The sequence below is a fragment of the Schistocerca nitens genome, chromosome 4 (genome assembly GCF_023898315.1).
Source record: "Schistocerca nitens isolate TAMUIC-IGC-003100 chromosome 4, iqSchNite1.1, whole genome shotgun sequence".
Lineage (NCBI taxonomy): Eukaryota > Metazoa > Arthropoda > Insecta > Orthoptera > Acrididae > Schistocerca > Schistocerca nitens.
The window spans coordinates 839,496,884-839,518,604 of record NC_064617.1 but is presented as its reverse complement, the minus strand read 5'-3'; the positions used below and the strand labels follow the sequence as shown (position 1 = coordinate 839,518,604).

At 38.6% G+C, this 21,721-nt stretch overlaps 1 protein-coding gene across 2 annotated transcripts; it reads right to left on the bottom strand.

Moving 5' to 3' along the window:
- Positions 1-4,258: 4,258 nt before the first annotated feature.
- Positions 4,259-21,364, bottom strand: LOC126253272 (ribonucleoside-diphosphate reductase subunit M2). 2 transcript variants are annotated; one of them, XM_049954488.1, is made up of 7 exons: positions 21,258-21,364; positions 20,709-20,786; positions 20,449-20,634; positions 19,943-20,178; positions 19,629-19,857; positions 19,331-19,549; positions 4,259-4,785 (listed from the first exon to the last, which is right to left on the bottom strand). In XM_049954488.1, exons 1-7 carry the CDS (start codon positions 21,261-21,263, stop codon positions 4,633-4,635), a joined length of 1,107 nt encoding a protein of 368 aa, XP_049810445.1. In that variant the 5' UTR covers positions 21,264-21,364; the 3' UTR covers positions 4,259-4,632. The 2 variants fall into 2 exon arrangements, with proteins under 2 accessions (XP_049810445.1, XP_049810443.1); XM_049954486.1 differs by lacking the exon at positions 21,258-21,364 and adding an exon at positions 20,877-21,141.
- Positions 21,365-21,721: the final 357 nt, after the last annotated feature.

The following is a 21,721-nucleotide window of genomic DNA, read 5'->3' as shown; positions in this document are numbered from 1 at the left end:
ACATGGAAAAAAGACGAGCACCTGTACCTTGCTGTGCAAGCTCTGATTTCCATAATTTGTTATGATGGTTTCCCCCTAGGTAAGTCTGCATCAACAAAAAATTTTCACTTTTAGAGGAGAAAGTTTGTGATTGAAATTTCATGAGAAGATCCTGCCACAACGAGAAATGCCCATTTTAATTATGTCCACCTCAAATCCGTTATCACGTTCACGATACACACTCACCTATTTCTCAATAATACAAAACATGCTGCTCGTCTTTGAACTTCCTTGATATATTCCGTTAACCCTACCTGGAAAGGATTCCACACTCTGCAGCAGTGGTTCAAAAGAGGGTAAACAAGAGTAGTGTTGGCAGTCTCTTTGCTTGATCTGTTGCATCCTCTGGAGTTGCTGCCAATAAAAGTCTTTGATCAGCTTTCCCCACATTTTCTCTGTTTTCTTTTCAATTTAAGTTGTTCACAATTGTAATTCCTAGGTATTTAGTTGAATTTCCAGCCTTCAGATTTGACTGATTTACAATGTAACTGAAGTTAAATGGATTCCTTTTATCACTCATGTGATGACTTCACACTTTTCATTATTCCAGGTCAATTGGTAATTTCTTGCACTACACAGACATCTTTTCTAAATAGTTTTGCAACAGGTTTTGATCTTGTGATGACTTTACTAGTTGATAACAGAATCTGCAACAACCTAAAAGGGTTGCTCAGATTTTCTTCTAAATCAATTACATTAATAACAAACACCAGAACACCTAGTGCCTATACACTACCTCAGGTAATGCCAGAAATCTCATCTGTTTTACTCAATGACTTCCTGTGTTACCACGAACATACTTCTCTGACAATAAATAACAAATCAAGTCGCGTAACTGAGATAATATTCCATAATCATGCAATTTGGTTACAAGTCATTTGTGAGGTTTGGTGTCAAAAGCCTTCTGGAAATCTATAAATACAGAATCAATCTGAAATCCTTTGTTGATAGCACTCAACACTTTGAGTAAGGAGCTAGTTGTTTCACAAAAATGTTTTCTAAAGCCGTTGAGTACATGTTGATAGACCTTTCTATTTGAATGTACTACACATTCCAAAATCCTGTGCCATGTCAACGTTACCTGTGATTTATTACATTACCCCTACTACCTTTCTTGAATACTTGTGTGGTCTGTGAGACTTTCCTGTTTTTGGATATGTATCTTTTATCAAGTGAGCAATTTTGCATTATTGTCAAGTATTGGGCTACTGCATCAGCATACTTTGAAAGAAACTTAATAGATGTGTGATCTGAACCAGAAGACTTGCTTTCATTCAGCGATTTAAGTTGCTTCACTACACCACGGATAAGTTACTGATGTTGGCAGCTGCTCTCGATTCCAATACTTTGTTTTCTTTTCCCCACAGAATTTCAGAGGGCTGGGTTTTATCAACTCTGCTTTAGCAGCACTGTCATTAGTATTTCCATTGGTATCGCACAGTGAAGGCATGTTCTGTGTGAGCAGAATGGACCCGCAGATGCACTATTTTGCACCAATGCCATCGCAAAGTAACTTTACGTTGTAGCACTTGCAAACATCCAGGAAAGAGACAAGCTGAAGGCATGCCTCGAAGCATCATCAGGCTTACAGCTCCAACACATCCGAATACCGAGCTTGAACGTAGCACTATACTGTGATGTATCAATGTCACAAGTGCAACCATTTTCTACAGCAGATTTTAACAACCAAGTGATTTAGTCTATTCGTAGCCTCTCCCATCCATAAGTATGGGCTGCTTCGAGACTGGTGCAGGCAATTATTTTCTCAAATATTGGAGAGGACTGTAAGGCATTTGTTCACCAATGCACTGCTTGTTAGTGCAACAAAGTAACTTGGCACATAATGGCTCTACTAGGTACCTTCGCCCCACCAAGTCAACACTGATCATGTCCACATCCACATCATTGGACCTTTGCCATGGCCAGAAGGTTACAAATATTGCCCGACAGCAACAGACTTTCTCTCATTGGCCTGAAGTGTATCATATACAAGACAATGGCAGCAACTGTAGGTGTGTTATCCTGTATGGAGTGGATCCCACACTACAGCATTCCCCTCTGTGTCACTACTGATCAGGCCAAGCAATTCAAGTCTCATCAGACTGACAGCCTACATGTTGTTCCACTACGCCTTCCCACAGCCTTCAAAGATTTCAACACAAGTCTACAGGCAGACATCAATTGCTACGCGAATTCTTTATTGACACATCAAACAGTATTATTGAAGCATCTTATTTTACACAATATCTTCATTTACAGATCTGCAAGCTCTGTCATGTGATTTCCAAGCACATATTCCTTTCCTGCAATAAACTCATGCACAAACAAGTTATTGTCCAACATGATGCTATTTGGGAACCTCTTTCTCAAACAGCAATTGATCAGGTAAACTACAGTTAAGGAATCTCCGAATTACAAATAAATCTTCACTTCCCATCCGAATGATCTCGAATGTACACATGAATGTTTCAACAATACACCCCCCCCCCCCCCACGAGATTTTTTCCTAGAGGCAATTATTATGGAATTACTACAAGACGTAAATTTTACAATTAAGACTCTAATAGACAATTTTATGCTGTACATGTTTTCTCTGTGGAAGACATTAAAAAGCTTGCTACAAACCTGACGTATTCACAACACCAAAGTGTTGCAAGATGGCAGTTAAACCATTGACTAGGACCAATTTTACCCACAGCAGTAACAATGTCGACATTTCAGCTCAAGATTCGTGTACATAGTCACACGTGACATGGACCTCAACAGACTGGTGTTTGCATGTGCCAATTTGAACTTTAACTGCTGCCTTACCCACAGCCTATAGTACAAGTACAGATACTTTGTGAATTTGGAAGTTACATTATCATCATAGCAAAGATTACATCCATCACTGGTTACAATGTATCTCTCTCTCTCCTTTCCTTTTTACAAAAAACTTAAATTTTGATGTACAACATCCAGGTTCACAATTTTGCTAACTTAATTGAATTCTTAATTAGTGAATTATATGGAAAAATAAAGGCACCACTTGATTCAGATATATTAATGCAACTTAAGTAAGTCAAACCTATAAACTAAGCATACTTGTAAGCTTAAATCCATGAAGCACTTAATGGGTCTAGCCAAACTTTAATTCCAGCTATTTCCTAAGATAATGAGTGTCTTCAGAAGGGAGGGGGGACTGGTTACTGCATAGGTTGAAATTAAGGGTATCAAACTAGGTGTCCCAATCCCCTTGAACTTACTGATTAGATCATGAATTCTGGCCACATGGCACCAAGATAATTTCAGTTGCAAATCACTTTTTATCAACTAGTATTAAGAAAAATTAAATATGCCACTACACTCAGCAAGCTGGAAACTTCATGAACAATTCAGATTATACAATAGTCTTGGGTATAATTTATACACATATTGCATGTTTATTTGGCCACAGTTTAAAGACAAGGAAAAAAACAAACTTAGTACTGAAAAGAAGTAGTGACGCACATGCCGTCACCAGCATCGTATAGAATTATCAGACGTGTTTTCCCATGGAGGAATCGGTTGACCTATGACCTTGCGATCAAATGTTTTCAGTTTCCATTGGAGAGGCACGTCCTTTTGTCTACTAATCGCACCGTTTTGCGGTGCGGTTGCAAAACACAGACACTAAACTTATTGCAGTGAACAGACGTCAATGAACGAACGGACAGATCATAACTTTACGAAATAAAGAAAGTAAAATTTTCAGTCGAGGGAAGACTTGAACCAAGGACCTCTCGTGCTGCAGCTACTCACGCTAACCACAGGACCACGGCGCTCCCGAGTTCACATTCTGCTTGATGTTGCCTATCTTGCACATGGACTACTCTGTCTGTATATTTTACTAATTTTTTCACGGTTCCACACAACTTCTACCTGTTTTCTCTATTGATCGGTGTTCAGTTTTTCAAGGCCTATCCACTGTGCCATCTTATAACTAAATCTGGGGGGGGTGCGATGGGGAGGTTCCCTTGTTAGAACTGTTGTGATATTCTCCCTGTGTACCCACCTGTTACAGGCTGGCAGACCAATAAATTGCTGAAATAGTTTAGTGCCTAGTTGGGCTCCGAAGCATAAGTGGCAAATTTACTCTGCACACCATTTCTATTAAAATCATAGCGTTCATGTTGCAATTTCAATTTTGTTGCCATCTAGTTACAGAGCTATGAGGTAAAATTTAAATAATACAAGTCCATAATACTGAAATCTTTGTATTTTATTTCATAGAAATATATACAAGTGAGAAAGTATTGCACAGTCATCTTCACACAAGCCACTTATAGCCTGTCTAGACAGTTAATTGGGTAATTGCATATAAAAAGTCCCAGCCATAAGGAGACATTTGAGAAGTAATTTTCCATATGCAAACTCTTTAGATACAGTCTGTTCAATTATAGCCACAAATAAATAAACACATGCATAAAGTGATAGTATGGAAGTAAAGTTACACGAGTGGAAATGGTGATGAATACTACAGAAATGACACAAGAACAATGGCAGAGACAAACACATAATAAAATATACAAATTTACAAAGGACCACAGGTGGACAAGGAAAGAGTATCACTTTTCAGAAATCAGCATCTAGTGTGAAGACATTTTCTTCTTTGCTCGCCATTACACCACACTTCTGGTACTCTCCTACTTTCTTCTCAAAGAAATTAGTCTTTCCCTCCAAGGAAATGTGCTCCATGAAGTCAAATGGGTTTTCTGAAAAGTATACCTAAAAGACAAAACGTGAGCATTATTTTATTGGCAATGGGTCTCAAAAGTAACCTCAGGTATGTAGAAGTATGCCTCTATAGAAAGATTTATGCTACTGACAGAAAGGGAGCATATTTAACGAGTTCAGAAATACCACAAAATTGTATTATATGCGCGACACACAATATAAGTACACAGAATTCTAGTAACACTATGCACGAAGTATTTATAGATTCACTTGAAGTACAACATGATAGTCCACCATCTTGCAAATGAGTGAACTATGTAATGGATTTACACTGTTGAGAGAGCTGTGTCTGATAACTTCTGTTATCGGGTGCAGCCAATGTAACTGAACTGTTCACTGTTCTTTGTCAACAGCGTAAACCAAATGAACGAAGGCGTTGTACAATTTTGGACAAAAATACCCTAATTGTACAATAAACAATAACTGAATCAATACACAAAAATTCCTTAGGCAGTGAGAGCAGCAGCAAGATTACAATTAACTAAAACAGATGCAAGAAAGAAGTATTTTCTTGAGTTTCCACATTTACAAGCCACATTGCGTTTACTACACAACGTGGATGCTACAATGAACAGAGGTACGACGCACATACAGGCTTTGATGTCACTGCCGACACTGCCCTTCCTCATTGCATAGCTTACAAGCACAGGGCATCTTAGTTAAAAGGCCATCATTCATTACACCTGTTTCTTAATTTTCTTGTGTTTTAGCATTAACATGAAATAAGCACAAATTTTAACAAAAGGTAATCTGTGATTTTATGCATGCATACAATTAGGTGTATTACCCCTGTAGTGTGTCAGTCTGTGGTTAGGCATCAAACAGTGAAGGTGAAGACTGCATAATCTGCAATTAGTGTTATGTGATCATTACATTATGCTATCTGTCTAGCTACATGAATGTGTGGTCCATACCTAAACTGCTTAAATTAACATGTTAAGTTCACCACGAGAGAATTTTATGATATGGTGCTTATTGGTGTAATGTATGGGTCTAATATTTGGACATCTGTTACAAAACATTAGACAGGCAACATTGTGTGTAAATAAATATGAAGTGATAGAAAATCAGTCCCTGTAGGCCAGTGTACATTAATTCACATATGCCCAACAAATCCAGTAACAGTTGAAAAACAACCAGAGACTTAATACTCTAAAGTTCCCAGTAAGTGACTTGTCCTACACTCAGAGGGAACAGCCCAACCCCTTTATTAATATTTATGAAAGTCTTTCTTACCAGGAAAAAAATGATTAATGGTCTATCCAGAAGCATACTGTAAATATGGAAGTTCGATCAACTTTACAACCACTTCTTGAGTGAGCAAACTAGCAGATTTTATTCAACATCAATTGTTAAACCACACGATTCCTAACAACTTTAATGCATACAACCAAATCAAAGTTGTAATATATAGGCTATGTCACTTTTCCTGCTAAATTTCTGATGGCCATAACTTCCACTTGTGGGACTCTTCTGTGAATCACCTCTACGTGCTCAAAACAATTTACTGTACTTTTGACCTTGAGAGTTAGTTAAGTGACTGTGTTTCATAATAGTAAATCTTAAATCAACAAAACCTGGTGGAATACTGAAGTGCCACAGACTTCTTTTAATAGTAACTGCTTTAGGAAGAAGCAACTGAAGTACACTGTTGGGAAAAAAAGGCCTCACTATGGTACACAAAGTAAATTTGCAGCCCTTACAGTATCTTCGGATTATCAATTACACTGTTCTTCCCCCCCCCCCCCCCCCCAAACTTGTCATGTGACACATTCAATCATTACCTAAAGACTTATTTAAAATCACTTAGCACTTCATGTTGTGAGGCAATTCTGTAACTATTCTTGAGCTAATGTGACTATTGCATGAAGTCTTTTCTGTTTTCCTGTTCTTTGTATTGACACTATTACACAGATGTCTTGTGCTGTGTTCTCTGTACTAGCGTAATTAGTGAGTAATTAAGTGTTACAGTCTCTAAACTGTGTGTGTACTTCATATGAATAGTATACAGGAAGTACCCACAAATGGTGATCCAAAGCTGAACTGTTTACCTTGTATGTGCATACTGTTATATACTACACGCCACTACAGTGCATCTCTCTTCCTGAGGAGCATCATACTTCAAAAACTGGTATCAACTAAGGCACCAGCTACAGCCCTTAACAACAGTATTTGTAAGGGGAATCAGAACACAAGAATTCCACCTTTCTGGCCAACCAACGGACAATTGTGCGTAATGCAAGTTGCACCATTTTTCACTTGCAACATGGAGAAATTTATTATGATGATTTCGCAACTGGACCTTATGGTTAGCAAACTGACAGATGTGTGACATCAATCTTCTGCTGTTCTTCGGAACACCATCTCTGAACATTTCGTGCTGCCCCAGAATTGCAGCTTACAAAAAAATCACATAGACTGAGGCAGTAACTGGTACTTCCTCTTCGAAGTGCTCTGCTGCCCCCTGCACTTGTTGACAGAACAAGCCCTGTTATATAGACAATCAATAGAGCTTTTACAGTTCATACGTTTGCCACTACCAGTTTGGACAATATTGTCATCATTTCCCGACCTACAAATTGACTTAACTAGCATGAAAAGCAGACACTGTGCCTATTGTTTACGCAAATCCAAGTTTGTGTGAAGTGAAATCTTACGATATGGTGAGCAGCCCCAAACCAAGCATTACAGCCTCAGTTGTTTCAAGGAGCACTGTTTCTCCACCAGCACCCACTCCAAATCTGCAACTATCTATGGACCATCTCATCACCATATTTGCCCACCTAATGCCAGGTGCAGTGACAGCAGGATGCAGTTTGCGACGAAGCAAGCTGGGATAATTGCAATCCCCCTCTTGTATTGCCATCTGCCTCCTTAAATTCGTTTTGTTAATTCTAACTATTTGCCAGTAACATACATGAATATAATCTGCATTTTCATACAAGAAAAAGACTGGCCCTCAGTTTTAAAGAATATAACACCTGATCTAATTTATTTTGACTATTCCTAGTTATTCTCTTTCATTATAGGGCGAGATCAGTAATTTTTTTCGTAACTTAAATTATACTGATGAAGTATAAACAAGTATCAATTCTGTAATAATTATAAACATTTGGAAGATTAACTAATAGTATTCTTGAAGTATGTATTTGGATCTATTCAAAAACACGTTAGCAAAGCCAGCCCTTAATTCCAAAGTAATTTCCAGTTTCGTCGAAAGTATTGTATGTGGAACCATATATGTTAATTTCATCATTTAAACAAATAATTCTGCTTAACCCTTGTAGTAGAAGAAACTTAAAAAGAACCAATTTTTCGATGTATTCAGTTAATTTAATGAAGTTTTAATTGTGATTTCTGTAAATTTAACTTCAAACAATATGTAGTTTCAACACCTATTATTGTGAGGATGTACAAGGGCCCGATTTTTTGATCATGAGACAGTCAGTCCACAGCAGAGTTTCAGAGGAGGGACCTGTGTTTGGTAGAATGACAACAATGCATTAACTGTGTAATAAGTGTTACACAATTAGGCTATGCATGTGACAGTGTCTGCTCCATATGTACCTTTCTATTATTCGAGAACTTTGTGGTTAGGCTTTCGCTGCACGTAGATGATCAACAGTAATCTATTGGGGTATGTGGATGGTTCACCTGCTAACTATTAAAGACACTTATCAAAAGTTAGAACAATAGTGCACTGGTCATGTATCACTGTATTATTAGCGTGTTGTCAACATAGACGGCAGTGAAATGCAACTGTGCATGTGTCTGCTACTTTATTTACCATAGCCAGTGCCCAAATTACAAACCTCATTTTTCAGCCCGTGTAACAATGCAGTATGTGGACAATCAACAACTGAAGAAATAAAGGCAGGTGGAACTGTTAAGGCCACATCTTCCAACGACAGCCGTGCGTGCAAATGGGGCTGGTTTTGTAATGTTTTACTACATTATGTGTCTACCCAAACATCCCGAATGAGTGCCAGTAGGTGTGCTTACTCATTGAGGTCACTTTAAGCACTTACAAGATGTAGACAACTGTATCCACAGTGATGGAATCAGACATTTTGTAATCGACAGGCACACTGGAAATTAGCGTTTACATAAGTCATATACGGTGCACCATTCTACTCGAAAGTGCCTATTCTGACAGCAGCTAATGGCTCCAACATCGATGAATTTGTAGCAGTGCAGTTGACCTTGGATTTCTGTGATGAGCCACGGTCTATCTGCTTGGTGTTAAAGTTGCAATCTTGTGCATTCATTTTTTTTCTGTCCCCTAATGCATACATCTTTGCCAAGTGCCATATTCTCCTCCTACTGCTGCCACATTGTATAGCATTATGAGTGATGCCATGGGGCTCCATCACTAGAATACCTGCAACGACCACACCAATGTTATCGCAACAGTAGAATTTGTTACTGTTCCTGCATCCATATCCATGCTGACTGCACATGAAAAGATGCTGACTGTTTCCTCTGCTCAGATAAGTCAGCTGCAGGAGAGTTGTCTCATGCTTGTGGCACAAGAATCTCACTAAAATGTTTCAGAATGTTTACGATCTTTATCTCTCAGCTCATGGTCTGATTCTTTGCACATGGTTAAGGAAAAAAAATTGGGAAATGCCACTTAGGTGTCCAGTATAAAGGCCTTAGTTTCTGTACAATTCCGGGTAATTACCCACTTTTGAATGTAATGGGGACTAACTCAAATGTAGTGGGCTCGTGCATCTTCAGTGTTACTGACTCTGCAAAAGCATTTCTGACATACTAATGGCAGAGAAGGTAAGCATATAACTGCCATAACTATGCCAACTGGGCTCCTCAACACAAAACAATGCCTTTCAGCCTCCCCAATGCAGCACAAACATAGCAACTATTTATGCTGTTACGTGGATGGCATTCTCAACCTTTTGCTTGCTGGCAAATGCACCTGTGGAAACAGGTGTTCCGTGGACTCCTGTGGAGACTTCTGCCACTAACACTATAAAACTGGCACTTGACAATGCTACCTTACTGGTACATCCTTATACAAGGGGCACCTCTGGCTTTAATGGTTCACTCTTTCGTTGCAATAAGAATAGCATTGGATTGCCTTTAACAAAACAGCTTGCAATTTTTCTGACCAATTATTTCAGACCATGGCTTGAAGGGTACATTTTTACAATGTTCACAGAACATAAGCCACTCACATCCCTATTTCACCAAATTACAGAGTTCAATTCGCCTCATCCATACCACCACATTGATTACATTGTGCAGTTCACCACCATCAGGCACATCACCTGCCATACCTATGTCATGGCTGACTGCTTGTCACGGGATTGTGCACTGCTCACAGCTATCAATTGGGATGCTGTGGCCACTGATAAAGAATCCAACCCCCTCCTCCTGCAGTGTCTTCAAGGTCCATCATCCACAAGATTGCATCTGCAGCTCCTCCCTCTGCAAGGATCCAAACAAAATGTCTGGTGTGCTAGATCTTGCAACAAGGTATGCCTCCTCATCCCTATTTGATGGTGCCACCCAATTTTTTAACACATATCATGACCTAGCTCACCCAGGAATCAAAGCTACCACAAAATTGCTTGCTGGTAAAGTAGTCCGACATGGTTTGCAGCACAACTGTTGCCAATGGGCAAGCTGATGTGTAACCTGCCAAGCTTTCGAAGATCACACCATGTACCTGTTCCTGTTTCTTAACCATATCAACTTTTAGATTTTAGGCCCTCTTCTTGCTTCACAGTGTTTGCGTTACTTTTTAACAGTTATCGACAGAGTTACACATTGACCTGAAGCTAGTCCAATTGTGAATATTTCTACTTCTTTCATTACTTGGGCTTTCATTGCTACATGGTTTTCATGTTTTGGCATCCTCATGCTATTACTACAGACTGGGGTAAACAACTGAAGACAAATATTTGCAAAGGTATTTAATTTGTGTGGGTGTCTCCTCACCCGCACTACTAATGACCATCCCGTGAGTAATGAAATGGTACAGCACCTACACTGTACCTTGAAGTCCACCCTGGACTGTCACCGAATCTTAGCCTGATTTCCTCCACAGGGTTTTCTTTGGCCGCATACAACCTAAAAGGGAGACAGCAGCTGTTCCCCACGAACATGTTTATGGCAAAGCTCTGGAAGTTCGGGCGATTTCTTTTCTCCTTGCCCCATGCCCCACATACAATTTGGTGACAATTTTTCCTACACGAATTGCAAACCTCATAAAAACACGCCTCCACACCCCTGTGCATCACAATTCAAAGCCTGTCTGTTGTTGCACACTTGTGTTCCTGCTTTTAGTCCGGGCTTGTGAAAGGCAGTTAAGCCACCAGTTTCCCCTGCATACAAGCGTCCACTTAAAGTACTGCGTGGTTCAAACCAAACCTTAGTCCGTGACATTAATGGGCAAAAGGATACAGTTTCCACTGACCACTTTAAGTCAACACATAGATGATTTCAGTATGAATAATGTAAGCCCTCAACAGTCACAGGTACCACAGCCTGTGTGTTTCCCTTCACCACCACCACCACCACCACCACCACCACCACCACCACCACCACCACCACAAACCAGTAAGCAGAATAAGTGCCACTTAAGGAGCTCCAGGTTATAGTGCACCAACCTTTTTGAACTGTAGTGCTACGCCCTCATATCAATATAGAAACAGGACAGCGGTGGGTGGTGTGGCGACAATGGTGATGCAATGGACCAATGAGAGAGAAGACTTGTTACATGTAATATATTGGTTGGTTGTTTTGGGGAAGGAGACCAGACAGCGTGGTCATCGGTCTCATCGGATTAGGGAAGGATGGGGAAGGAAGTTGGCCGTGCCCTTTCAGAGGAATCATCCCGGCATTTGCCTGCAGTGATTTAGGGAAATCACGGAAAACCTAAATCAGGATGGCCGGACGCGGGATTGAACCGTCGTCCTCCCGAGTGCGAGTCCAGTGTCTAACCACATGTAATATATTGTCTGTTTTGTATTACTTTTATTAGATGGTGTGTGTATGCTCTGGTACACAAATGTCTTATTTGGTGTTCTTCAAACTCTACATTGTGCTTTTACTTCATGTGAGTATACAGCAAGTACCCACACTCATTACAATCTCTCAAATCAATCTGGGATATAACGAGATATAACAGCATCAGCCCATGATTTTTGTTTCAGAGGAAGATTTTACAGCTAACTCATGAAGACTTTTCCATAAGCTGAATCATAAGAATGTACTGAGTAGACAAAAACTTATTCCTAATTATTTTCACTGTTCACAGTGGTTAGGACATCTCCCGATTACTCTGAATGACATCGTTTTTAACTGGAAACTATTTGAAACACACACTCAACACCCACCCAACCCCTCCCACTACAATGTAATTGTAGTATTTAATTGTCAGAATTGCCAAGACCTCATACTTTTTGTACAGCACATAAGCAATTGCTTATAATAATTACTGATCCACAGAACATAATGGTAATATCCTACAATAGCTGACATGAGTAACTGACTTGCTAAGACCAGATGAAACGCTATACTAACAGTAGTCACAAATGACTGCTTTGGTTGAGGTTTCTTGTGTGTACCTGCTGCCACACATTCTCCAACAACCATTCAGTAGTTGTCTGAGCATTCCTGCTGTGAATGTTTTAGCCAGTGTGACTATTAAATGTCACCTTAGGGAGTTACTTAGTGACTTATACCATTTGGTACGAGTTCTTATGGCTTGTTAACATTGGCGAGTGACAGATTCTACATAAACAAGGGAGAGAGATCATTTAGAGGATACATGCTTTCTTCAAATGTTAAGTATAAAACGGTCGGCCTATCACAGATGTTACCAAATCTCAGTATATTACTGCAGAAGCAAGTGGTGCCAGCTTGAGGACTGTTAGCAGATTGCCAGTCAAGCTACTTTATTAGTGCAGAACTGCAGGTGCCCAGTTTTTTTTTTTTTTTCATCTCCAAGAAACAACAGCAGTGCGAAGCCAAAACATAATAACTGAGTTACTCAAGCTTTAACATCTAATGATAACTTAAATAATTATTTAAGCTAATGGGCACCCCAAAGAGAAGCAACATTCACACAAGAAACAACCATGCACACAAACCTGAAATGTTGAAGGTATCTTGTGGGAAGAGAGACCTTCAACATTGCAGTTCATTTCATATTTATTTTGTGAGAGTGAATATTGCACTCTCTAGGGAGCACCCTTAATGAAATCCACACTTCTGTATTTCAATTTTGAGGAACTGCACAGCAAAACTTGCTCACATCTGCAAGGATACCTCTTCACTGCTGAGCCAAAGGTCATCCTCATCCAAACTATCTTCCCTACCATGACCTATGGAGTAGAATCTTCAACTATGAAGACTGCACACCTTCCCAGGACTGATGCCTGAACACCTGGTGCCTTAGAAGATCTTTCTCACGTAACAAGAAATGAAGTTGTCCTAAAATGTGCAGGTGAAAAACTCGGTGCAAAAGTATTACAGTATTCTGAACCCCTTTGACCACTCATCTTTATATACAAGACGGCACCAAAAGTATAGCTCATCCGCAATATTCTACACACACACACACACACACACACACACACACACACACACACACACACACACACACACAGCTGATCACTCAAAATCTGTACCTATTTTGTACGAGAAGAATGTATGGGCATCTCACTATCTGTATCTTGACAGGCACTGCTTTCTGTTAACTTCTAGAATTATTTCTAAGCAAACTTGAATGATAATGTGACAATTGACAGCCAATGTGTCCTCACGAAGTCTGCAGTGCATTCTTTAGATTCTGCAGTTTCTTTTAATTCTGTTACTAATAGGTCACATTTGTACAGCACACAAGACATTGTGGAAGCTCAAGGGGAAGAACTAAATTATTCTTGATCACAGGGAGAAATATCCGAGTGGTACAGCCTGAAGAAGACAACTATTCAGGTAATCTGCAGCCTGGTAAAAATCTTTCCATTTTAATAAAATGGCTACAGATACTGCTGCTGTAATTGAAATTTAGTTGTATCTTATTTGTCTTAATGTGATTTTTTTTTCACAGGTCAATATCGTGATGCAGCAGCATACAACACAGGTTTCCAAGATTTGATTTGAGAATTTATGTCAAAACAAGCAAGAAAGAGTCTGGTGTCAACTCTGATGGCAATGTATCTCTCTGCACAACAGAATACTTCAGACTTTTCCATACAGAAGTCAATAACATGTAAAATCACTCAAGATTTTATCTCACTTTTGTAAAGGGCAATTACTCCTAGCATCACTATCATAAAACTTATAATCTAAAAGATGAAAAATAACCCTCGAAGCTTTGTCTTTAATGTGTGTAACCCCTTACGATTAACTCAAACACAGATGTGTCAGTAACACTTTGAACAATAGCGCAAATAGCCAATTTTTGTTGCACTGTTAATATAGTAGGGTCTAGTAATCTAGAAAAAACCTGTAGTTCCGCTGCATCAGGACATGCTTAGGAACTATGCACACCAACAGACTTTCAGCTACCAGCAGGTAACATACTGGTGCAACTCTCAGATTGGTTTGAAACAAATAATCTCATTATAAACCACTTTAAAAACTAGCCATGAACTTTAACATATCCCATAAAAAACAACAGATTGATCTCAACTCGAAAAATAAACAAGGAAAGCTTAAGTGCGACTGATGTGAAATTTTTGGGACCACCTCTTCAGGATGATCTCAAACAGAACACACACATCCAGCCTAACAGGTGAGCTGTCACCTATTTGCTATATACTGCAGATACTGAACTCAAGTGGAAACAGAAAAACAGTACCACAGGTGTATCATGTGAGTTTCCACGCTGCAATCAGATATAGACTCATTCTGGAGAAATTCACCAGGTAGGCAAACTATATTCGAAATGCAAAACCGAGCTGTTAGCATTAGTTACAACAAAGATATTGTCATTCTCTTTTTGAATGATTTAACATCCTCAACCTTCTGCTCTTTGATTTTCATGTAGCAATTTTCCTTCATAAGAAGATTTAAACCACCCAATGCTTCTAAATTAAACAGCTCTGTAAATCACCATGAAACAAGAAAGTGCAATATTCTTATCTCATACCAGAATGTCTGCCTACCAGGAAAGTGTCCTATTTGTGATGAACCACAATTTCTACTCTGTTAATGAATTTTTCAGCAAGTGAACACTGTATACTACTCTAAAGTAAAATTACAGATCATAGCAAATATTACCTTTATCTGACTAACGTAAAATAGCAAACATGCATGTAGTAAATAAACTGCATAAATGTAATAATAAATATGTATTGTCTATAGTAATTATTCATGGGATATAACATTATGGCTATGGCCGGAAGCTTGCACTGCGACAATCATTTTGCTGTGTATCTGTGGCTCAGCATCTCTTTGCCACATGGTGAGCAGCCAATTTCCTTTTCGCAAATTACAAAATTACCTAGATTGAATGTGTAATAATGATTAATTTCTGTATCATTCCAATGTGAAAAATGTGCATCACTTTATGTCTGCATTGTATTTTGACTTGTGCTATGAAGTACAGAAGATGACAGGAGCAAATAACAATAAATAATTCATACGGGCTAACAAGGAAAATGAAAATCTCAGTTAAAATTTATGTAGGTGAAAGGACATCCTGACATTAAATGTAACAGAATACGCAGTGACTGGAGAAAAACTACTGCTTAATATGGCAATTTTGAGAATACCTTATTACTGCAATCAGAGCTGAAGACCATATACATAACAAGGCACCAATGGGAAGACATATCAATCATGACTGATATCAATCATCAATATACATTAAAGGGAAATGCTTCACAAAGGATGTGAAGCAGTTATGCAAATTGGTCACTAATATTCATATGGAAATGCTAAAACTGTGAACTTTGGTAGCAAATAGACGAATGTATGGCACTGTTACCATAATCTCACCATGCAGTCAGCATAAATGTTAACAGGGGTATGTTGACGACAGGTCATAAAATCTTCACGAATTTCATTCCATTTACTCAGACAGCAATTACAGTTTTAGGCAGGCGTGTGAACAACATATGCAGATGTCAGCATATGAGAGGAGTATAGTTCTGCAAAGCAGTATAACATTAGACAGCAATATCAGTGCCTAATGAAGGATGGAACCAAAAATGTGCTAGTAGACTGTTTCTCAATGTAAGTGAAAAACTAAGCAGAAATGACCAATAGTAAAATCCAACTATTTATTAACTAACTTTGTATATCTTGAAAACAAATCCAATTGTAAATATCTTTAATCACAGGCTAACAATGTCACTACTTCAATAAAGCAAAAAGCGCCTGCTGAGAAAAACTTTCATTTTCTTAAACTGGCCATTACAAAGCAAAAATACCCTCTGAAAGTGTTATTTGTAAGTGAGGACAGCAGATTAACCTTCGATATGAATGGAGCAATAAATAGTTGACACTAAAACTGACAGTAATATACAAAAAACAAACAAAAAAGGAAAAAAACACTGCATGATCCCAAAGCAAACATTATCACAAACAGAAAGCCAGAACTACAGCATTCCCCTAAACCAATGAAAATCACAGGTATGTGACATTTCCCTCTACCTATATAGCTCAAACTCATCTTTCTATTCCTACAGACCCCAACATCTACAACTACAGAAAGTGGAACCAAAACACCAACATCTCACCAACCGAAAAATCTGACAACACCACAGCAATCAAAAGACAATCAACCTACCATAAATACACACAAGCACCACAAGTACTATAAAATAAACCCAAAACAAAAATTACTTACCGACAACAGCATCCAGCAACATGATCTAAGTTTGCCACCACACGTGAACGCAACAAAAACAGACACTTTCACACCACCTACAACCCACCCACATCACCATTCAACGAATTCCCCTACCCACCAACAACCCACCCCATTAACTCAACAACAACCAATACCCACAACCTCTCCCCAACACCCCCCTTAACTCACAACCCCACAGACCTCTCCTCCTCCCCCCCCCCCCATTGAAAAGAAAAAATTATTTCACAGGGACCCTCTTCTGCCATCATCAAAATGATACTGCAGGTTGGAAGATCACCTCTTCCACCCTCCCCCAAAACATCTGTCTTGTTAGTACAAGCCAGTTTCACAATCCTTGAACTCAATAGAATTAAGAATTAATCTATCATAACCCCTCTTTCCCAAACCCCGGTAGGACAAAAATGCATTCAAAACTGATGTGCTCGCCTTCTGAATATATTCAATCAAATCCACAAATTCCCTCTCTGTACAGTCCTCCAAAACACTAAAAAAACACAATCAGCATACCCAGTTCCCAAAACAATGCCCGCCGCCCCCTCCTCCAAACCAACCTGAGAACTGCCACTCCCATACTTCTTAGGAACTGTTAATTTATCATCAACAACCATCCCCTCCCCACCCAACTTCATCCTGTACTTAACATGCTCAGAACAAACCTCTCGAAAAAACTAAAACCAATCCAACTCGTGGACAAAAAACTGATAGAAGACCTATAACAAAAATAGTATGTCAACAAAACAAACAACATGACCAAACTAGATTTCTCGAACCAGGTACTGTGTTTAGACTGCCAGATGTTATCCCCATAACACCACTACATAAATGCGACCCTGGTCCAAGATGCCGGGAACTCTTAAGACTCATTGTTGCTGACATTCTATAGGGAAACCAAATAACTGCACAAACTTAACAGACATTACTTCAAGAATGTCCACACATTGTGCCAGTGAATTTCACTGAAATTAAATTTATGAGACCTAGACTGTTATTGTTCTAATTTCAGTGGAAACACTTTCAAACTTCATTATCCACCAACTATGTACACTCACAGCAACATTACAACTGTCACAACAAAGACTCAAATGAATCCAATATGACATTACATTCGGCACAAATGTACACCACCAAAAGGCACAATCAAACAAAAACAACGCAACATCTACAACACAACCAACACGAGAACTCTTGAGCTGTAGTGACATAGTACACAACACCATTACATCAAAGGTCAAAGCAGACGGGTGGAATCTGACAGTTCCGTTGATTCATTACAGCTACAGAGACAGATATTAGGTGAACTTTAAAGTCAAATGCTGCTAGACACAGGAAGATGTAAACCAATCTGTGTACTCTGAAAAATATTTCTTATGCCACAGACTTTGACAACTGAACAGGAACAGCATGTCACTATTAAATGCTACAGTAATAAATGGAAGATTGAAGTAAATGCAAAGAACCCTGAAGCATGTGTACAATGGAAAGTCTAGATTGCACTTAAATGTAATAAAAGCAAAACCACAGACATCTTTCATTTAATACACATCGTACAATCTGAATGTGAGTTTATAGGAGGAAGCTGTTACTTTTTTTTTTACCTCAATAGATGACTAGAAGACGCAGTTAAATTTTTCTAAGTTCTAAAGATCAGGTCTGTGACATTTTTGAGAACTTAACTGCAATATGTTAGGAAGAGAAGTGGGAAAGAAGATTAACACTATCCAGCCCACACTAGGATGGGGTTGCAGAGAAATAGGACTCTGCTGAAAAGCAAGAAGTATGTTAACTGATACTTTGTTAACATGATTTTGGCTGGATGCCATTTTGACAGCTATGTATTTGACTAATCTATTGCTTGCTATAGCAGTAGAAAATAGAAATCCCTATGGAGGGTGGAGAGGGAAGAACCCAAATCTAAGCAACTAAAAAGTCAAAATATGCTTAGTCTGGTTTCAGCTGCCAGAGACTGGGCGTGCGTGTAAGACGGCAACAAACAATTCTATGAACATAGAAATTCCGGAACGTTGAGAAAACATTCTTCTTATAGACCTAAACCTAAGGAATACTGTTATGAAATTTGTGTAGCACATTCTTTTAATAATTAACCTAGAACAGATGAAGATTCTGTGAGTGGCCTGAATTCTCAACAATGGAGAGAAGCTATTGAAATAGAACTGGAGTCAGTTCATCACAATGAGACTTTTGAATGGGCTGAAATTAAGAAGGGGAAGGGGGGAAAATTTTTTTAGAGTGACGGGTTATAAAATCGACAAATTCAAGAATGGAAACACTTGACTGAGTAGGCCTAGAAGAAACAAAGATAAATCTGAGATGACACGGTCTTCCGAGCCAAAACTCAAGTGGTGAAAGAGTTCTGCCCCTACCCTCACACAGCATCATAACTATGTCACAGTATTTAACACTAATTCCAAGAGGCAACATAAAAACATTATTTCTAAGTATCTCCCATTTTCACAACGAGCACTCAGTAGGTTTTACTGGAAGACTAATAAACATTATTACATTACAATTTTGTATTAATTTAAAACCACCTTAGTTTTCATAGCTGCATTACTATATAAAACGTGACAGCGGAGCAAAGGGTTACACTCATTGTTAATGAAACATTAGCTTAACCAAGGTGGAAGGACTACCATTTAAGTTCTTTAACTAGAAGGGCAAACTTACCTTTGAACAGCCTAACTCCACAAGAAGTCTGTCAGCAACAAATTCAATGTACTTCTTCATAAGGTCACAGTTCATGCCTATCATTGCTACAGGCAATGCCTCTGTTAAAAATTCTTGTTCTATTTGCACAGCGTCCTTAATAATATTAGTTATTTCCACTTCTGTGGGCTTCTGAACAACATGCTTAAACATGAGGCATGCAAAGTCACAATGCAGGCCCTGCAATAGGAAATACTTATAAGTAACAAAAACTAGCATTTTACATATACTTAAACACTCATTTATTTGTAAAACTTACCTCATCCCTTGAAATAAGTTCATTGCTAAATGTAAGGCCTGGCATTAAACCTCTTTTCTTAAGCCAGAAAATAGCTGCAAAACTGCCAGAAAAGAATATGCCTTCCACAGCAGCAAATGCAATTACACGTTCTGCAAATGTTGCATATTCATCAGCAATCCACCTGAGTGCCCAATCAGCTTTCTTCTTTACACATGGGAGCGTTTCAATTGCATTGAAAAGAAACTCTCTGGAAAAGAAACATAGGACACTCAAAACTATTCATTCATTGATTCATATATATGCTCCAGTGATAATGGAATTTTATCACAAACCTTTCAGCAGAATCCTTTATATATGTATCAATAAGAAGACTGTACATTTCAGAATGCACATTTTCCATAGCAATTTGGAAACCATAAAAACATCTTGCTTCTGTTACTTGCACTTCTTGGCTAAATCTTTCAACCAGGTTTTCATTAACAATGCCATCACTAGCAGCAAAGAAAGCAAGGACGTGGGAAATAAAATGCCTTTCTTCAGGTTTAAGCTGCTGCCAGTGAACCAAGTCCTACGAAATAAATATGCAAATTAAATAGAATGTTCCTGTTTGAAACATTTTCGGGGCGACCATGACTTAACTTAGTTAAACAGCTACAAGCTAACCATAACGAGAAAAATTATAGCGAATGTTCGAGTATGATACGTTAATTTAAGTTAGTTCAACGTAGCTAATAGTACTATGTTGCAGTTCCTCTTCAGTTTTAATGTGGAAAACGGGAATCATTTACACCATGCCTTGTAACAAGAAACACCGAACTGATACTTAAAAGAGATGTACCTTCGATAAGTCTACTTCTTCAGCCGTCCAGAACGATGCTTCTGCTTTTTTGTACATAGCCCAGATATCATGATACTGAATCGGGAAGATGACAAATCTTCTTGGGTTCTCCCTCAATAACGGTTCCAGCTCAATATCGAATTTTCTGAAAGATTTCTTGTCTTTCTCAATGAAATTCTCGTCGCCCTGTAAAACGTATACTCTAAACAAAAATATTCAAAACTTAACTCTAAGCATTGAAATAAAATTGTCTTCCTTACGAAGCTGATTTGTTGGGCTATGTTGTGCCGCGTTGTCACATCCAAAACTGCATTTCGATGCTTTCCGCTCGAATTCACCTAAAAAATGAAGTAATTAGTCGTTGGAAAACAAGTCAGCACAACATATAGAAACTCCCCTCAGAATAATAAAATTAATACAATACTTACATTAGGATTAATCTTTAATGGAGACAGAGTAAGCGGCACATTTTCTTTATCACCAACCGCTTGAAAAGGCATCTTAACAACGTTTAAACTTCGACTGCACTACAGCAGAAACCCAAGCCAAACTGACCAAGTTAGTGCATGCTCCCTAGTTATAAACACGAAAAAGGCGGGAAACAAGCATGCCTACCAATAGGAGCTTAAGCTCTCAGCTGGTGTTAGTACAGAGAAGCCAATTTTCCCAAACACTGCGCTTCATAGCACCAACAAAAACCTTATGCAATAACATTTGCCCATTAAATGTAATATAACTTTTTATCATAGGGAACTACAATCATAAAGAAACAACGCATCATTTAATCCAATGCACAATCTCACACTGACCATCATAATTTGGCAACGTTCAGTCCCGCCACTTTATGAATTTTGCTGGGAACCAGTTAACGATGTTCCCGCCGAATTGTTGTTTGGAAGACGTCACAGTGTCAAAGAGTACCTGAAAGCTAGAACAGTTCTCCGATGTTGTTACCTTGGAACTAGTTCAAATTATATTATAAAATATATCTCCACATAATTGATATTTATAGAATTAGTTATAAAGTATACATAATACCGATTATAATTAATGATATTTCAAGACAAGTTGGACTTCTTGGTGAATATGCGAAGTACGATTTGATTCATTAGTTCATTTTTTTACGTGGCATTTCGAATGTCACACTTAACCTTAGTTTTTTTCCATTTACTAGTCGTTAATGAATGTTTAAACACGAGTTAACGACAGTAATTGCCTACGAATCGTATCTTTGATCGCTGCCATAGAGAGCTCATGACTTCGTAAAGATCGC